Source organism: Gastrolobium bilobum, unplaced genomic scaffold (assembly GCF_033153095.1).
Source record: "Gastrolobium bilobum isolate Gb01-03AN ecotype WA unplaced genomic scaffold, APGP_CSIRO_Gbil_v1 utg8625, whole genome shotgun sequence".
Lineage (NCBI taxonomy): Eukaryota > Viridiplantae > Streptophyta > Magnoliopsida > Fabales > Fabaceae > Gastrolobium > Gastrolobium bilobum.
The window spans coordinates 78,265-99,231 of record NW_026898080.1 but is presented as its reverse complement, the minus strand read 5'-3'; the positions used below and the strand labels follow the sequence as shown (position 1 = coordinate 99,231).

Below are 20,967 nucleotides of genomic sequence, written 5' to 3'. Positions count from 1 at the left end.
CCAAAACGACGTCGTTTTGAGCTCACTGAAAATTACTTTATCTCTAGTAACTGAAAAATATTTTTTCTATAAATTTTTAAAAATTTAATTTTATCATAACCCCGCTCCAACTACTCTCCTCCACTACCACTATTATCCAAATAAAGTGTTTATTATTTTTAATATCCAAATATTTTTTTATTTAAAAGTATTTTTTATGGATTTAAATTTTATAAAATTACTTTACATAACTTTAATTAATGTTCATCAAAATATACACACAAAGTGGGGTCCATATTGACCAATGTGAATAGAAGAGGGAGAAAAAAAAGGGCATCACACAATTTTATGTGTGTATTTTGGTGAAAATAGATAAATTTATCTATATTAACTTTTGAAACTTTAAAACCATTTTTTATATATTTTATTCAAACTTAACATAGTTTTAACAATTTAAAAAAAAAATACTTGTCATTTTAAATGAATCAACTTTGTGTCATTTTTAATGAAACTACGTTATTTTTGTGGGTTTTTAGTATTATTTTTTTACATTTTTCTTTTTTATAAAATTAGAAAGAAAAACAAAGTGGAGGAAAGAGAATGCAAAAATACATCAAAACAACGTAATTTTATTTGTAATTTTCACAACAGGAGAAAAAATCTCCTCAAAATCAACTCATTTCTTCTGATTGCAGCATTTCACCACAATCCGGGCTTTGTATATCGACTTCTAGTCGTTCTCTTCATTCTTGATTTTGTAAAACCACTTGTTCTTCAGAGCTCGTCTTCTTTAAGGAAACTCAGTCAGTTCATATGTCTGATTCTCGTGTAGAGTCTTCATCTCATCATGTATTGCCTTCTCCCATTTTTCTTTGTCTAAGCTCGTCATTGCCTCATCATAACTCTGAGGCTCATCGTCTTCAGCAACAACGGTATATTCATCAGATGGGTACCTTGTAGAGGGTCATCTTTCTCGAGTTGGATATCTAGGCTGTTCTTCAGCTTGAGAACCCGGTTCATCATTCTTATCCCAGATCTCATCATTATTTTGGACCTCAGTATTTTAGTCCTCATCAGCTTGTTGCTGGTCATCAATTTCTTCATTATTTTCTTGATTTTCTCCCCCTACTACAACTTGGATAAGAAGGATGGGTTCTTCACGTCTTACAGTAACTCGAACTTTGGATTTCAAGATGTCTTGAATAGTCTCGTTCTCAAGAAAGACAACATCTCGACTTCTCACTACCTTCTTATGGATTGGATCCCAAAGTCGAAACCCAAACTTACATCTCAGCAAACCGAGGTAAATGCATTCTTTAGTCTTCGCATTGAGTTTTGCTCTTTCATCTTTAGGAATATGCACGAAAGCTCGGCATCCAAATACTTTCAATTGATCATAAGCCGCTTTACGACCTGTCAGAACTTCTTCTGGAATTTCTCCTTCTAGTGACCGTGATGGTGAGAGGTTGATCAAGTCAACAACAGTTCTGACAACTTCTTCCTAGAATGATTTCAGCAATCCGACATTAGATATCAGGCTTCGGACCTTCTCTTCAATAGTTCTGTTTATTCTTTTAGCAAGTCTATTCAGCTGAGGAGTCTTGGGGGGTGTCTTCTTAAATCGGATCTTGGCCGCTCTACAATTTGCATCAAATGGGCCGCAATACTCACCACCATTATCAGATCAGACCACCTTCAATTTCTTGCCAATCTCCCTTTCAACCATTGCATGGAATTCTTTAAAGGATTCGAATACCTGGTCTTTAGACTTCAATAAATAAACCCACACTTTGCGTGAGTGGTCATCAATGAATGAAACAAAGTACTGAGATCCTCCAAGGGATCTCTCCTACATGGAGCAAACATCAGTATGGACAAGGTTAAGAATATACATGCGTCTTCTAGGTTGATCCGATTTCAAGAAAGAAACTAGGTGCTGCTTTCCAGCAAGGCAGTGCGTACAACTCTCCAACACTCGACCTTTTAACCCGGTCACTAATCCTTTCTCGTTTAGGATTTGGAGCCCTTTCTCACTTATATGGCTGAGACACTTGTGCCATAGCTTTAAGCTAGGTCCATCTCGGACAGAATTTGTTTCTCCGTCATTGATCTTTCCTTACATCACGTACAAGGAGCCTTGCTTCTTACTTCGGGCAACAACCAAGTTTCCCTTGGCCAGCTTCTGTCTACCACTACCGAAGTAGTTCACTAACCCGACATTGTCAAGCTTGTGTATCGAGATTATGTTCAGTTGCATGTTAGGCACATGCCTTACATCTTTCAACCCAAGTCGGCATCCGACATCTGTAGTCAGAGTTACATAACCGACACCAATAATTTTGCTGGTCACTTGATTTCCTATCTTCACTACTCCAAAATCACCACCTCGGTAAGAAAAAAAAACCTTTTCATGGAGTAATATGGAAGGAGGTACCAGAGTCAACAATCCAGGTGCAGTCATCATATGCAACATTCAAATAATTATCCTCACCAAGGAGGAATATCTCGACATCCTAGTTGACAGCTACCGCAGTGGTGCTTTTGTCTTCTTTCTTCTTTGGAATAATCTGATTCGGCTTCACTATGTCATTATTCTCATCTTTCTGCATAGTCCTGCAGTCTGGCTTTTTATGACCGACCTTTCCACAATAGAAGCATTTCAACTCATATTTTGGCCTAGACCGGCCTTTGGACTTGTCACGACCTCGACTCTTGCAACGACCCCGGGCGTCGGACCTTCCTCTATTCTCGGTCACGTTTGCCTCAGATGTGCTGGTTACACCTCGTTCCTTTCTCCTGGACTCTTCATTTAGGAGACTGTCTGTCATGGCATCCATCTTCAATTTTTCTTCTGGAATCGAATTACTCAAAGTCACCAATAAAGTATCCCAGCTTTCTGGCAATGAGCTCAACAGTAGCAAAGCTTGTATCTCGTCATCAATTTCCATCTCGGCTTTTGACAACTAATTCACAATCCCTTTGTAGGTGTTGAGGTGTTCAAATGTTCATGTCATCCTTGTATTCCAGCTTCACAAGTAGGCGAACCAGGTGTGCTTTGTTCCTGGGAGTCTTCTTTTGAATCATGGACTCCAATTTATTCCACAATTCATATGCGTTCGTGAACTCGGACACGTGCTCAAAGAGGCTTTTGTCTATGTATTTCTTGATTGTAGCTACCGCCTTACGACTCAGGATCTCCCACTCCTTTTTGGTTTTGCCTGTCGGTATCTCATCAAGGATAATGGGATCATGTAAATCTTTGCAGTAGAGACGATCTTCCATCATTAGTCTCCAATAAGTGAAATTGTCCACGGTCAGCTTGAAAATATCTCTGTCATGTGTTACGCCACTGGTCTCCATCTCATCTCCTTCAGAACTCGTCCTACCCGGGCTCTAATACCACCGTTGGGAACTCAGTTCCCTCTATCTCAGTTTGGACAAGTCATTCCCTCAACTCGGCTTCTACAACCTTCTTGCGAAAGTCAATCAACAAGATCCTGGATCTCAGATCTCGACAAACTGAAACTCGGCTTGAACTTCACCAGGTCGGCCTTTGCGCAGCAGAAGCAGAAAATACAAAGAAGATACGAAGGAGAGAGATACAAAATTCACACACAAATATGTTTAACGTGGAAAAATCTTCATTAATATGAAGAAGTAAAAAATCATGGAACCTAGTCCAGACAAACTCTACTATGATAATAATGGGTACAAAGAATTAAGTTTCACCAAAGTGGTGGTTCACTCAACCTCTCCAACAATGGTGGTATTCAAACTTCTCTAGATATGTTTCACTCAAACTCTCTTTAGAAGTCTCTCAAATGCAAAGCTCAAAGCTTTGCTCACAAATCTCTCAAGTATCACTCAAGAGTCTCTCAAATTATCTTACCTAGCCTCCACCCACAACTAATGAATATATAGAGGAGGTGGAATCTAAGGTTTAAGATTTTAGGAAACTCCTCAATGAATTTGAGCTTAACATTGAAGGAGGAAGCTCAACACCATGAATCCATGTTTTCAAAAGCTCCCCTTTTATATTGAAGAGACAATATCCTTAATTACCCTTTTATACTAGACGTCTTCCTGGAGCTAGTAGCCCCAACCTGGCACTTCTAGTGTCATGGAATAAAGGCTTCACATGAGTTGGGTGTTCCTGACGCCATGCCCATGCTAGTAGCGCGAGGGAAGTAAGGATGCTAGCACTAGATGCGCCATCATGGCGCTGATAGTACCACCAGGATGGTGAGCTTGGCGCTCATAATGCCATGTTGGCACTAAGAGCGTGGTAATAGAGAGAGCAACATGATGATAGTGCTAGTGGCGCTAGCTTGCTCGACAAATATTATTTCTTTTCCTTGTTTTTTTTGAGCTTTTTCTCCAACTTGAACTTCGTGCAATGGGCAAAAATTTCTATAAAAGCACAAGAATTTCACGAAAATGTTTTGAAGAGTGAATTAATAATGTAATCACAATTCTCATGTCTTTTGATTACATTTAGATTAATTGTATGCTTAATTTGATCTTAAATACATAACAAGTTAAAAATTAGTCAATAACTCAAAACAACATGGTTTTGAGATTTAAAATTAAAAGAAATAGTATTTTAATAAAATTTATAATGCAAGAGGAAAATAAAATTTTTAAAATATCTTTTATTTTTAATCCTAAATTCTAAAACATCGTGAGATTCGAAATTGTAGGAGATAAACGTCACTGGAAAAACACTTTTCCAAAAAAAATAACATTAGGTTAATAATAGACGTCAACAAATAAAGAAAATGGATAGGATATTGTAACAATCAATTAGTGTTATTATCAATTAATTTTACTGTTAGATCAATTATGTGGATCCAACAGTTATATTTATTTTTATTTTTGTATGGTTATAATTCTTCATAATTAATGTGAAAACATTAAATATGAGAAATCATAATAATACAAAAATAAAAATAAATATAAAGCATTAAATATAAGAAATCATAACTATATAAAAATAAAAATAAAAATAAATATAATTGTTGGATCAATATAATCAATCTAAAAATAAAATTGATTGATAAAATTAGTTGTTAGAATATGTTTCTCCAGCTTAAAAAGATTATGTTAATTAAGAACACTGGCGGAAAGACCGAAGTGAGAGAGTAGTTTAGTTTTGATTGCTCCATCCCAATCTTAAATTCATCTATTTCAATATTTTATTACTAAGTAACATTCCTCAGCATTCACAATCCTACCTTTAAAAAATGCTTGGAGCTGTTGCAGCTTCCACAACACTTCTAAGTTTTTCACCATCCACCTATCAAAGCAGAATTGTTGTTCACAGAAGAATCTCAAATTCAACACTGCCATTGAACCATGTCTACTGTTTCTCACTCTTATCAGCTAGCCCTATGCATTTCTCTTTCAGTAAGAGCAGTAGGGGACAACCCCATTTCTTTGCAGAAGCTGCTTCATCTTCATCTTCTGGTTAGATTCTGTGGTCACTATCATTTATTCTCAACTTTTTTTTTGCTTTTTCTTCAACCCCCACTTTTTAGTTCCAATTTTTATGCCTTATTATTTAGTTTATTTCTTCAACTTCTTGGAATGCAGTTGTTACTTTCTTGGAAAATTAAGCATGCAGGCTGGGGAATAAACTTTAATGGCAGTGCTGCATTTAAGTGGATTATTATATGCCATTGAATGTTAAGATTCATATTACTATAGAATATGTCTTTTTTTCTCTTCTCTTTTTCAAATGTTGAACTAAAGGTAAATTTAGGTCCCCTTTGGAACATGTTTTATAGAGAATAATACTTTTTGCATATTAAATTGGAGTGGTAACATGGTTATAGTGGGGTTTACTTTTGAGATGCGCTACAATCTTTTAACTTGCTTCTATGAACCTGTACTACAAATATTCACCTTTAAGAAGGCCAAGAAGAAAAAGGGAAAGGGGAAAGTAATGGAGATTCTGCTGTTAACTTTTTTTTTCTCTTACGTTAGTTTTTGGGCTAGTTGCTGACATTCCCAGAACAAAAGTTGGGTGAATTGTCCTCATTAGAAACAGGGACAAGGCTGTTACATTTACTTTTGTGAACTCTACATTCAAAAGTAATGACAAAAATAGCTGATCGTTGTGCAGATCGGGAAAGTTAAAGGCCATATAAAATATGCATAAGATATGAAGTTTCTTCAGTGGATGCTGTTTATTTTTTTTTTGGCGAATCTGAAAGCCTTTGAGATTCTCTAAAATAAAATACCTATACCTCTTATTTTATATTGCATCACTGAGTTTGTAGATCAAACAAGTAGAAAAAGTTAGGTAGCAGGAATATCTGGCCATTAAACATAAGTTCTTAGGCATGAAATTTCTTTTATATCTTTTGATGACACCGAAAACAAATTAAAGAATTTTTTGCATGTCATGTGGTATGACAACATCCTCTTAAACTTAGGCAAAGAGGGGATAGCAGCAATACTAGGTTTCACATTCAGGGTGCTTGTAAAATGTTTAAATTTTCATTAGGAGTCTCAAGTCTGTCAGCATGTACAGTTAAGTAAGACTTGATTCAAACTATCAAGATCAGTCACAATTAATTATGGTGTTACCTGGCATACTATTGGCTGCTTTTTCAGTAACAAGAGGATGGGTTTTTAATTGCCATAATTCTATTATAACAAAAGTTTTCCCAATCCAACTTTAAAGGCTGAGGTGTTTGTCTGGCTGAAATATTGGCAGGTTGTTTAGTAAGATGAGGATAATTTTTTGTTAATTCTTTTTGCCATGTTACTCTACTTAAGGTTAAGGGTTCCTATTCTTCTTTTTTTTACATCACTCCAACTTTTAAGACTGTTTCAGTACCTATTTTAGATTTCATTTGGGGTGATGCATTTTTTTTTTTTTGTATATATTTTTATTTTGTTATTATTTTTATTTTGTGGGGGTGGGGTTTTGATTCGTAAATATATTAATAATGTACGGTAGATGAAATAATACAGTATACTAGAAATCATTTTTTACATAATCTTCTTTCTTTTAGTGTGTCTTGCTAACTGATAATAAAAATTGACATCTATTTGGTTGTAATTGACCACAGCAGCTGCAAATGCTGACTACGTGGAGGAACCAGCAACAAGTGTGGAATTTCAGACATCTTTGAGTTTCCCGGGTTGCTCAGATTCATTAGTTTTGTTTGGAACTGGTTAGTTGTTATAGTATCACGTGGCTTTTGGAAGAGAGGAAGATAAAAATGCTCTGAGCATGTGAAAAAAGATTAACATGACTATAATTATAACTTGATCTGTTAATACTAATGTGAATATGCTGAACAGGATTAATGTTGTATATCTTTTGCTTTAGATACTTTCTTCAGGACAATGTATTCTTGTAAATGGGTAAACTAAATGGTTTGATATCATGCTGATCTTACTTTCCTGGACATGAACTTTTAATTATAATCCTTTGCACTGCAAAGTGAAATGTATGTATCATTCAGTAATTACAGGCAAACTGATGACATTTGGAAAATATATGGTTAACAATTGATTTTCGCATAAAACATTGATTTCACTGAGGTTAGCTGTGAGGAACTAACTTCTTTTATAGCCCATTTGTGGAATTAAATATATCATTAAATTTGTAAATAGTTGCATGGGAAAATCAAACTAGTAAAACTATGAACTTGAATTTTTTTGATTGTAATGGTTTTCTGTCTGTATTGTATTGTGAATCTTTTCTTTTTTGGCCCATAATTGTTGCTATTCTGAAGAGCAGTAGAATGTATTAAGTGTCAATAAAGTAGCAATGTTATCTTTCTCAGTGTTATAAGCTTTGGTGGATAATAACGTATTTCAGGATACAGAGAGAAAGTTTTTGCAATTATTGGCGTCAAGGTCTATGCTGCAGGTCTGTATCTAAATCAATCTATCACAAGTGAGTTGAATGCTTGGAAAGGGCAATCAAAAGAAGTGTTTCAAGGGGATTCTTTCTTGTTCAAAACCATTTTCCAATGTAACAACTTTCTATTTGTTTATTTCTTTCTACAATGTTCTCAGAGAGTTATAATCACAGATAGATTTAGAGAATAAGTTGATAAACATATGCATTTACTTGATTGCAGCTTCCCTTGAGAAATTATTGCAAATTATTCTTGTCAGAGACGTTGATGGTAAAACTTTCTGGGATGCATTAAGTGATGCCATTTCACCAAGAATTGCAGAACCCACAACTGCAGATGAAACTGCTTTGACCACTTTCCGTGGTGTTTTTCTAGATCGTCCTCTCAAGAAAGGGACTTTCATATTTTTGACATGGTTGAACCCCACCAGATTGCTTGTAAGTTTGTTTTTTGTTTATATTTCGTATAAATTCCCGAATTTTTCTTTGAGATTTTTTCTTCAGACAATTGAGATCATTGATGTCTATTATTTCTCCTCTTTATCTTTGCTATCTTACAAGAAAATATTCCAACTAAATTTATTGTGATTTCAGGTTTCTGTCTCCTCAGATGGGCTTCCTTCTACTGTGGATGCTACAATCGAATCTGCAAATGTGACTTCTGCTCTTTTTGATGTATTCCTTGGAGATAGTCCGGTTTCTCCATCCTTGAAAGCTTCAGTAGCTGAAGGCTTGTCAAAAGCACTCAAGTAAAAAATGTTTAGAGTCTCTTTTGAAAATTTCATGCATCCATGTTTTCTTGAAATGGTTCAATCTATGAAGTACTGCTGCAGTCTATTTTCTCCTAGTGTCTATGTAAGCAGGCTCCGTGGTCTACTTATGCGTATGCGTCATGTACAATTGGAAGTTGTCACTTGATTTCAGTAACTATTTTCTAGTGATCTATAATATTTGATTTAGCCATTAATATACACTTTTGCATGCAAAGTTGACCAATTCTATGAACTATTTCTCTTAGAAAGAAACACTTCTATAGTATCACTTCATACATGTGCTACTCTAAACTACATCTACTTTGTCATAGTCCTGGCGTATTCAACTGGGTTGATTGGAATTCATCATGTCACGTTCTATGAAGCACCGACTCCGACACAGCATTTTCGATACGTTCTCGATACGACCGTTAATTCGTCGATACGATACAATACGTTTCCGATACGCGTATCGAATACGTTGAAAAAAAAAATTCGGAGTATCAGTGCTTCATAGGTCACATTGCATATTAAAGTCTCCCTGTCCCTGTATAAATACTAAAATTTTTGTTGAATCTTGTATCTCAAGACCCCTAATTTTTTTTTCTTTCAAAATTCAATATTTTACCGTACATTTTTTAATTTTTCTTTTCTCTCCTTAAATTTTTTCTCCCTCTTAAGCACGGCCTCCTATACAATGGGCGTGACTCTATTATAAATCTACATGATGGGTCTGATTCTTCCCTAGAACCTATGCATAGCTGGAGCTTTACAGCACCGGGTTGCACTCATTCTCATTCTCTTGAGCATGGGTCTACCTCTTCCGCTGCTGGTAGGATGGTGTTTCCATTAAGTGAACATCAAGATGCAGAAACAAGTTTGTCTGGTTCTGTTTGCTCAAGCAAGTTGACAACCTCAGCCATGGTTGGCCTATTCAAGGGATCTTGTTCAAGGCACATCATTGCAATGTTGAACATCTTGTTGACCTCTTGCATTGGGCAAGACCCTAAGCTATTATCAAGAACTAACTCCTCCTTCTTCTCTTGAACAACACCCTTCACCTGTTCCAAAAACAAGAGAATGATTTTCAAGAAAGTAAGTCCACATTCCAAAGCTGTGTCCAGTGAAGTAATTTGAGATTTGAGCTAAATAATCTTTTTCTATTTTAACTCTCTAGTAGCTGTCATAAAATCTTAATATTGTTCCATTTTAATTGTCAATGGAATGTACTTTATAAATATATGGGAGTGAAGGCATGAGTAAAAGCTGAGTAAAATGAACTGCATGCCAATCCAGCTCTTTGGATTTTATGCTTTCAACTGCACAATAGATTAATTCAATTCATATTTGAGGTCGATGCTTCAGTGTTCAATCCATATAATTTCTCATTTTAAAATTCAAATAGAATGGTATGCGTTGTTCTGGCTTTCCAACCATGTCTTTATGAAAGCAATTTCACAATGCTAGAGCTCAAAGTAAATATGATACTTAACTTGATTAAAAAATGAGTTATATAGGTTATTGATTCAAAATTGTCTGATGAATATAATCGAAGAAGGCAATCTCCAAGAATTCCTATCTTACCCATGTGACAAGCTTGGTTCCCTCTTCCATAAATGCTTCATCACTGGGTTTTTTCCCAGTTAAAAGCTCCAGTAACACAACTCCAAAGCTGTAAACATCCCCTTTGACTGTTGCTCTTCCTGTATCAAAATATTCTGCATGCAAACACTCATCACTTTGTAAGACAAGTAGTAGTGTGAAAGGGAAAAACTGTGTTTAGCCAGGTTGTATCTATACCAGGTGCCAAGTATCCAAAAGTTCCAGCCACAACTGTTGAAACATGAGTTTTATTTGGTTCCATCAACGTGGCTAATCCAAAATCAGAAACTCGGGCCTCCATATTTTGATCCAGCAATATATTACTTGACTTGATGTCTCTGTGGATAATGTGAGGGATGCAATCGTGGTGAAGATATGATACTCCTCTAGCAGCACCTAAAGCTATTTTGTACCTGGTTGGCCAATCCAAAACCTTCTTGTCCATTGATCTCCCTGCATATCTTACAACTTTGCAATTAGAAAACTTAGTTCAATTTTCATTTGATCAAATTCTAGTAATCTTGGACATAACAGTAGAAACTTTCATATCCATTCTCAATAACAAAAGAAGTTCATCATTTCATCCTACTCTAAATTTTTTCATTAGGTACACTTGGTTAGAGCAACAATGGGAAGAAAAGAAAGTCAGCAGCAAAAACTATAATACATCAAAATATATGTAATGTCTATTTACTTTGCAGATTTTAATGATTTCCTTCCATTTCCTCCACCTAACGGGAATTCTTAGAATATAATGTTAGAAACTAACAAATACATACCATGCAAAAAGGAATCCAAACTTCCATTGGGCATCAGCTCATATATGAGAAGATTGTAGTGTGGGGCAGTGCAATATCCATAAAGAGTCACAATGTTGCGGTGTTTTATGTCTGCCATTGCTTCCAACTCTCTCTCAAAACCTTTATCCCTGTCTGCAGTTCCACGGTTTAGCCTTTTCACAGCAAAGGCTGTGGAGTCATTTAGTTTTAGTTCATAAACTACACCATAACCACCAGACCCAATGATGTCCTTGTTGTTCAGCTTCTGTGTCTTCTTTAAGACCACATCAGATGCGAGAGATTTAAGCACTGAAGACCTAAATATTACCATCTTCCCTCCTGTATCATAATCAATGCATGTTAGTGTATCATATAATCAATGTATGTTAGTACGTCTTATTTTCTATATGCAAGAACATAAGTCCTTCATACCTGGATAACCTTCTTCATAAATCAAGTGCTTTCTTCTCCATCTTTTATAGAGGAGGGCCGAGATGAAAATCTTTGATATCACAAAAGCAATGAAGCATATGGTTATGGAAAAGGCTATAACCAGGGAATTCCTCATTTGGTGCTATAATCTAATGGTGAAATTTTAAGAACCTGAAGACACAGTAAGTTAAAATAAGGAATGAATTTCCATGGATTAGCTAAGGACTTCTCATTATATAAACTTGCAGAATCTGGAATATGAGGACAATTTGAAAGATTGCTGCATGAAATGTACAAAACTAGCAATTTTTTTCTTTCTTAAATAAAGTTCATGTAAAGTAAGAAGGAAGAAATCTCACTGTAATTCTGTGTGTTGTATTTTGTAATATTCTGGTTTCTGAGAAGAAATCACTTCAAATCTCTAATTTCTGGTATCCATGAATGCTTCTGATCAGGAACATAGATGCCATCTTCAAACACTGGATTGGTACAAAAGTTCTGCAAACTTGTTGACTTTAACTGTTCAGAACTTCGCTTTCAACAATGCTCTCATGAACTCAAATTGTCAAATTATTCAGAGGTTAACACTAATTTAAAAAACGAGCATGGAAAGTTCAGAATCATTGTCTTGTTGAAACCATATTACATCCCGCAATGAGTGGAGCCTAAATTTATGACCAAGAAGAAAAGATCACTAAAGATGATGATAAGAAGAAAAATAGAAGATGTACAAGCAACTTTTAGAAAATATGGTACCTCTGTAATCATGAATAGTTAGACATGAGTCATGAGTAAGGCTTACCTTATTTTTTGTCTGTCCATCATAGCGTACTTATTTCTGTTCAAATAAACTATCATGGACCCAAAGGTTGTGACACGCATACCCATTTAGCATGTTTTTAATGAAAGAGTAGGTTGGTGAATGGATAAAACTTGTCAAAAATGTCTATCTAGCTGTTTCATGTGTTAAAACACTTGGACTTTTTGTGGTATCATCAAAGTCATACATTTATAAAGCTGGCAATGAAATTTTTTCTTTACCAATGTGAAAGGATTTTCATTTTGCCATATCCTTACTAGATTACTTTAATTATAATATGGGAATGTTCCCAGCTATTAAAGTATAAAAGAGAAAAAAAGAAGAAAAAGACAAAAAAAAGTAGGCAAAGCTGGTGTGCTACAAAGCTGGTGAAAGTTTTATGACATGTAATGATCATGTGAATTGCTATGCTGTCACCATTTTTTCTTCACCACCTGTCCTTGTTCCACTAAATTTGGAGGTTGGGAATTCATTAAGCCAACGAGATACTCATTATTGGAAAAGAGAGGAATGGATGGGCACTTCTGAAAATGACTGACATATGAGCTTGTAAGACTTCCACCAACCTATATTGTTATTTTGATTAGGAAGTTTTCTAGCGTAGTTTAATAATGTGTAATATTAAGCTTCTATACGTTGTAGCTAAGGTCACAAAAGATTCATGTCGGTGGTCTGAATAAAAACATTATAAAACAATTAGTTTTAAATAATAATTCTTACTGTGACATAAAGTTTATTTGAGTGAACATATATTTAAGGAAGGATTTAATCGAGTAATAATTACATATTTAAACTATAATAACAATTCTTAACATATATAAACAAAAATATGAAATCAAACCACAAATGAAAGTTAAAGTATACCTATAATCATTGCCTTTATAATTTATAGTATGTAAGTGGGCCTGGATATATTACTTCATCTGGCTGAAAGTGATTATTTACATAAATATAATTCTATTGGAATATAGTTTTTCTTGGATGCTGAAACATTCTCGTCTCGAGCCGGTTTAATTAATATACATATGATACTAAACAGAAACAGTGAAAGACTTAACTTATGAAAATACAAGCTAACTTTTTCTTTTTCTTTAGTCCTTTTTCACATGATATATCACATTGCATACTTTTCTTAGTTTAATTCTTATTTGACGAAGATGAAAACAAGACAGAGTAACCTCTGTAAATCGGACAACTAGGGATTTGCAAATCTCACTCTCAAGGTATCCTGATAAACAGTTTATATAATATATGATTTCTGCACTACCAGATATCCATATAGGACCATATACCCATCCATGGGCACATGCATAATTTGGTTTCGTGCCACTAAGTCTAACAGTATGCATATCAAACAGGTAATCATGTAACTGAATACTACATCATAAAATAGACATGCCTGAATACCCAGATGTATATGCATCAAAGCGAAAAAAATGTACAAAACATATACAGGCCATATACAGAATAACGGATCAGACATCATGATCCTCAAAACGAATGGAATACTGAAACACATAAACAATCCTAAAAATAATAGTAGCATACTGCTACCCAAAATCTAGTCCACAAACCACTCTATCCACGGGTCGTATCTCTGCCCCGTGAAGGCTCCTCGCCAATCTGTGCACCTGAAATAATGTCCCCAAACGGGGTAAGATAACAAATCTCAGTAAGCTGGAGGTTTATAGAGAATTCTCCATACCCCTGGGCCCACTCCTGCATGAAAGTCAGATACCGAGTATACAAAGCATCATATAACAGATATCAGATTGAACAAAACATATATACATATCATATCAGAGGCGTACGCAGTCATTCCCAAGGGAGGATCCCAAGCAGAAATCAACGCTCGTGTTGCCAAGGGAGGACCCCAAGTGAAACCAAAACATATCAGAGGTGTACACGGTCAGTCCCGAGGGAGGACCCCAAACAGACATCAGTGCACAAACAAATCAATGGCCAAAGATCAATACATAAATCACATCAGAACAAATCATATCATGTTATCAAATAGCTCTATGTGAATGCATCTATACAAAACATCAAATATAATCATACAATCCAACCATAGTTCACTAACCATGGTGGAGCACTAAAGCATGAAAAGACTCCTTAAACATAGAGCTTACCCTCTGAAGCTTTACCAATTTGCTCACTTGTAACACAAGTTACCTATTTAGCTCCAAAAGAATCCAAAGACGTTCAGTCCCTAGTCACACGTAGAGAAAGAATCCAAAACAAAACTCAATAAAATGCTTCAATCACATGTAATTACAAGACATACACTTTATTGTTTACTTTCATTTCTTTACATTTATGCCAATACTATGCCAATACACAAGTCAAGACCATACTTTCACAAATTCCTTTATTAGACCATTTTAAGGATAATTACATGAACCACAAGAACCCTCATGGTTTCATACTCACATGGGGTCTTAAAATGACTCAACCAAGCTTCTAAAATACCATTTTATAATTTTTAACATTTCATAGCCCCACAAAGCAAGCTGACAACAAAGGGAAGCTAGGGATTTTGCATCAATTCCATTGACACAACCAATAGTTCCTAGAACCCTCACTTGACTCCTAAGTTAACTAGGTATACTCTAAATAATTTTAAACATAATTCATGCCCATTTTTCTTCACAAAGCCATGGGGCACACCTATAGGTAACCAAAACATTTTTCACCATTTCATAAGTCATTTCGTTTCATAACCATACCAATGAACCACATTGGAGTGCTAACACATCATCAAAATAAAATTTACGCAATCATCCCCCATTGGAATCATGATGGTCGAAATGTAATGTGGTATTTTCCAAGGGATTTTCTTTTTGTAATCTCAATTTCACACTTAATTTACAACTTACACTAACATAACAACCTTCACAAACCAATCAATTAAATTTTGCACATAGAACCCTTACAAACCCACCATGGCCGAACCTAGTGGGGAGGGAATACAAGGGACTTTTTCAAATTTTCAACTCATCATCATGCTTGTTTAACACTATAACATTCCTAAAACACACTAATACTTCATAAATTTCAAGTTTCAAACTTCATAATTTCTCGACAAAATATGTTCATAATATTCAAAACTTAAATCATGACATATAAACCATTAGAATGAGGAACTCTTACCTCAAATCACCTCTACAAGGCTTGGAGAACAAAACCCAAGCTTGGTTCCACTCAAAAATCAACTTCTCCCACTAGGATGAATAGTGACTGAATTTTGAGAAGAAGAGAGCTCTTCACACAAGCCTTTTCAGCCCAAACAAATAGGTGGAATGGATTCCTTGGATAATTTACTATCAATTTCGTGTAATAGACTTTTGCATTTGGATGATTGTGTAATGAAAAATCAAAGAAAAAAGAAAAGAAAAACCTAAGCTCCTTCAATGGTGGAACTCGGCCAGGAGAGAGAGAAGATGGATTTGCTGAAATGAATAGTGACCAAGTGGAAAGAACTTAAGTTATAATGATGTGCAGTCTTTTAGCGGTTGTTTTTCGCTCACTTAATTTCACTTAAATTGACCCGGAACTAAATTTAAAGCTACATATATATTTTTATTTTTCTGAACTCATTTACATTAGTTTTTATTCCCTAAGGAGTAAGGAACAATATTCATAATTCATAGTATGGTTTCTGCACCGTTTTTGACGAAATGCACTGTGAATCATTAACTGTGCACTGTTTGCATACGAAACTTAAACTTATCTTCTTGGGTCTATCATGACTTGTTTGGCATATATTGAACTTTCTTATTCTTATTTCATCAATTTTTTAGTTCTGGACTCTACTGATTGCTTAAACAGCGGTACAAAATACCCGTCACAAAAATACTATTCATGAGATTTTCACGAAAAGTGCCAGACTATACAATTTTTTGTTTTGACCTCATATTTGGCATCAGAATTGCCAAATTATATCTCTAAATTTATTTTGCTCATTTTAAGCTCTACTGGTTGATTTACAACAATGCAGATCATCCGGCAGAAAGCACTGTTCATGACCTAGTCATGATTACAGTCAAAATACTCAAAATCACGTTCTAAGTCTAATTATAGCATTTAAATCTTTAAATTAAATCTCTAATTAAGATTTACCAGTTAAGGTCATTATACATGCACATATAAAAAGTGGGTGATATTCATTTGTTTTTCCTCTCTTTTTTTCTTAATGAACCCACCTATTTTTCTATGTGTGAATGAGATAATTTTTGTTCATGTAATATAAGAAACTATATTCCCTAATTCCATAGATAGACTATTAGCATCGTTTTGAAGTCCTCGTGTGAATAGTGAGACTAACCCAACCAAGGAGAATCTTGGCTCTTCAGGCTTCAGTCCAAGCATTCTAGAGAGGAAACTACAAGTGGAAAATGTTGAGTACTGGCATATTTAAAGGACACAACTGTTCCAGATCCAAATGGTTCCCAATCTTTCACAAGGCACTCGTTGTTGGCCACAAGCCTGAATATGTAAGGTGAGATGGGCTTGTATGATCTGAACGACCCACAATTGATATATGGAGTTGGGCTATTCTGCAATCTCAGCGGCACAAGTTATTAAAAAATGGGTGACATTTTGAGTATGCACTATGCATCAATATATTATATTTTCTATCAAACTCTAAAAGTGTTTTTTTAGATTCATGTTGAGTGGCATGATTTAAACACGCACCTTATTTATCTAGGAACGTATTTTTATGTGACTATCCTAAATTCAATGTCAACATAAATAGATTCATTTTCTATGGGATTATATATTTATATAACACATGTAAGCAAGACAAGGAAGCGGCAAAAGAAAATAAGGCATCGCGTACTTAGAACTGTGAGTTGGGGAAGGAATATATGAATAACTGCAGTTGCTGCTAAGATCACATGAACATGTAAATGAATTGGTTAACACTTAGCCCACGTCAAATGATAAAAAATATTACATAGACACAATAAAAAGGGAAAAAATCAATTAATATAGAAGGGCAAGAAGAAATGCAAAATAATAATAATAATAATAACAATAATAATAATAATAATAAATAAATAAATAAATAAATAAAACAGTGAATTAATATAGAAGGGCAACCAGAAAGGAAACCACTAGCAAGCATTAGCGGCGCAAGAGAGATGGTCATGATTTAATCTTTGAAACTGAGCAGCATGGTTCTTTATAATATAATATAATATAATATAAAGAAACTCTCAAAAGAAGACACTCTCAAAAATTAAGGATCTGTTTGAATACAGTTTTTTAGTTTTTAGAACAAAAAAACAAAAAAACTTATTTGGTAAGGCCTGTTTTGTAAAAAAAAATTTAAAAATTGTAACTGTTTTTTTATTTTTAGAATCAAATTTAAAGAACATGTCTGAGTTGTTTTTGTTTTCTGTTTTGGTTTTTAACTTTCAAAATAAATAAAAAAACATAGAAAACAACTGTTTCTATAATTATTCTATAAAACAGTTTTAAGAACAAAAAACCAAAACACAATCAAACAGAACCTAACTATCTCTGTGCTCTGTTTCTTTCGGGGCATGTAATGTGCATGAATTTAAGAAAATGTATCTCATGGGCGCGGTGTATTTATACTTTTACATGTAGTTTTACATATCAATGCTTCAGTATCGTTTGGAGCATGGCCATTGTTGTTTATTAATTTTAATGTTTTTAAAAACAAAGAGGAAATGAGTCACAAGACCGAGTATAATTAATTAGCATTTAACAAGGATGTTAAGTTTGAGTGGAATTTGAGCTAGGTTAACAATTCCAAGTTTCTTAGCTGCAATTAGTGCTACCTCTTTATCCTCGTCATGCTCCAAATATGAAAAAGGTGTTAATTTCCCCCTCCAACCCTCCCAAAAACGCAAATTCGAGGTTCTTTATTTTATTCTTTTTAGGGTTTGACATGAATAAGTATTAAAAGGAAGTATTGATATGAAAAATTTTATTGCATTGATTTTAAAATATGATAACTTATAAATTGCACATCTTTTATATTATTACTATTACTAGTGAGTACGATTCATTGGACACTAGTTTTCAATCAATAACCTAGTGAGACATTCTTATATGCTATTGTGTCATGCAAACTATAACATTAAAAAAGGAATTGGAGTGGGACGCATCACACATGCTTATAAAATTGTAGTACAGTAGTACACACTCCATGATAAAGAACAATAGGTTTTTCTAATTCTAAGGACACTTAGCCTAGGATGATAAAAAAATATATAAAAATTATAATTTGATTACCAAATTCAAGGAAAATCTCTATTTTTATTTTTATTTCTTTTAGATACATTGAAGAATTGAACACATAATTTTTTACATAACTACTCGCATCACTCACCACTAGACTAATTTTAGTGGTTTAGGAAAATCTCTTTTGTTAAAGCAACTAGTGTCAAATAGCAATGAGTTGAGAAGAACTACATGCCACTGCATTTACATCAAGAGTGAAATTACAAAATTTCATATCTGCTCCCCCTCTCTTATCTATAGTGAAGAACTAGAAAAATTCTATATCCAGAAGTAGAGGTTTCCGGGGTGGCAATAGGACAAATTTCTTTTGGTAGATATTAGAACAGAAATCCGCAAGCAAAGTGGCCACAACCTTAACTGCATCCATTTGTTCATGGTAAAGGACTGCAGCAACAAGAACAAAAGGTAAACTAAGCATGCTAATAACATCTGAGAACAGGGAAGACACCACATAGAAATTAAGGTCAAATATGCCAAGCCAACGCTGTTTCAACCAATTAAGGTCAATATGTAAACCTCTCTTCTTGCTTTCCATGTCTTTAGTGATGGGCTGGCTGGAAGAACTAATGGTGGGAAGAGATCGTCTTCTATGGGCTGAGGTGAATAATAATATCAAGTGGGCTTAGACACTACAATCAAATCCAAAATCTTAAGACATTAGGTATACGAGTCATTTTACTTATATAATGTTCACTCATTCAGTCCATTCTTAACAGGTGTAGAACTTCATTCACTCATACTTCGATTCATCAACATTTATTTCATCTTTCAAGCCCTGTCCTTCCCCACTGGCAAACAATCCCACTATGCAAACACATGAGGCAATAAAAAAATCCTCAAGTTAAAGGAAACACACAGATTGCCCAAACAGAACCTTATTAGCTCTTGCTTTATGAAAATATGAACTCAGTGAAATGTTGAGCATTTAAAACTAGAATGATCATAAAGGTGATATTATAACTTACTTTTGAAAAAATTTCATTCTGCTCTGTCTTATGCATCATCAATTAACCTGGATAGGAGCGAGGAGAGCTTCAATTTCCATATATCACTCTATTGTTCACCTATATTAATGTTCAGGTTGCTAAATGTATTTAATCATGGGTTTAAAAGTTTTCATGCTACAAGAGATAAAATTATCTTTTATTTATATATATACATATATATATATATATATATATATATATATATATATATAAGTAGGGATAAGATCAACTTACACCGGTGTAAGAATAATAAATCTTACACCACATCTTAACCATTGATTTCTGTACATCCAACGGTTGAAATTTATTGAGATTTAGAAATTAATTAATGAGTGAGATATAATAAATCTTAACCGTTAGATGCACAAAATCAATGGTTATGATTTGGTGTAAGACTTATCATTCTTACACCGGTGTAAGATGATCTTGCCCCGTATAAGTATGTGAAAATCATGTGAGAAAAAAAAAAAGAACGAAAGAAAAAATTTAAGCCCTACACATTTTTATATATATATAGAAGATAATTGTATCCCCTACTAACATAACAAACTTTAAACACTTTGATCATTTGATTCCAATCAAATTACTGCTTCCAACAGGAAGGTGGCGGTCATATTCTACAACCAGTAATGGTTAGATTGAGATTAGTGCTGTCTCTTGTAATTTTTGTTGGTCAATTTTTTTTTTCAAATATTTGTTTCCCTAGGTCCCGTTTGACACATTTATCTTTATGAATATTATTTAATTCTTACTCTTTTTTTCACTTTTCAGAAAGTAGGCATTTGTAACCCAAAATTTTGTGTACTATTAGTAACTCTACATTATATGTAGGATTGATGGATTACGGATACTTTGTGTATTTTTGTGATTACACAATTACTTGAATTTGTTAGCGTGTTGATCTCAAAAATTTACGTAGAATAAAAAAAATCACATAAACAAAAAGTTATGGCCTTCTGAAAGTTTGTATCACGTGTCATTTTCAGATGAGTCGCACATAAATTTTGAATGCAGTTGTGCCTAGATTTGAGCGCGATCGATCATGTTGAAAATTTTGTACTACATGTCATCATCGTGTGAGTTGTGCCCAAATTTGAGTGAGACTCAACCTCATTGGTGCCTGGATTTAGGCACGGTTGTGCTCAATTCTGAGCACAACTAGTTGCTATTAAGGGTGTAAATGAGTCAGTTGGCCTAATAGGACCTATGACTCGGCGTACATCAAGTTAGGCTCAACATATTAAAAAGTAGTCAAATAGAACATCAACAGGCTTAAAAAAAGCCTAATTAGAAAGTAGGCCATAAGTTTTCTTTTACATGTCGGGCCTATAAGCTTACAGATCGACCTATATCATATTATTTATTTTAAATAAAACAAATAAATTATTAATTTAATAATTTTTAATAATAAAGTAATATTATTTTAATTATTTTTTAAATTATTGAATATCTAATAGCT

General features: G+C 34.2%; 2 protein-coding genes across 2 annotated transcripts; one reads left to right on the top strand and one right to left on the bottom strand.

Annotated features, from left to right (window-relative positions):
* The first annotated feature begins 5,222 nt into the window (after positions 1-5,222).
* On the top strand, positions 5,223-8,776 carry LOC133312745 (fatty-acid-binding protein 3, chloroplastic). The gene is made up of 5 exons (XM_061514005.1): positions 5,223-5,445; positions 7,062-7,163; positions 7,817-7,972; positions 8,082-8,296; positions 8,453-8,776. Exons 1-5 carry the CDS (start codon positions 5,223-5,225, stop codon positions 8,609-8,611), a joined length of 855 nt encoding a protein of 284 aa, XP_061369989.1. The 3' UTR covers positions 8,612-8,776.
* A 689-nt stretch (positions 8,777-9,465) lies between these two features.
* Positions 9,466-11,559, bottom strand: LOC133312744 (receptor-like serine/threonine-protein kinase At1g78530). Its single transcript, XM_061514004.1, has 5 exons — positions 11,424-11,559; positions 10,992-11,330; positions 10,411-10,665; positions 10,195-10,328; positions 9,466-9,671 (listed from the first exon to the last, which is right to left on the bottom strand). The coding sequence occupies exons 1-5, from the start codon at positions 11,557-11,559 to the stop codon at positions 9,471-9,473; spliced, it is 1,065 nt and encodes a 354-aa protein (XP_061369988.1). The 3' UTR covers positions 9,466-9,470.
* Between the last annotated feature and the right edge of the window lie 9,408 nt (positions 11,560-20,967).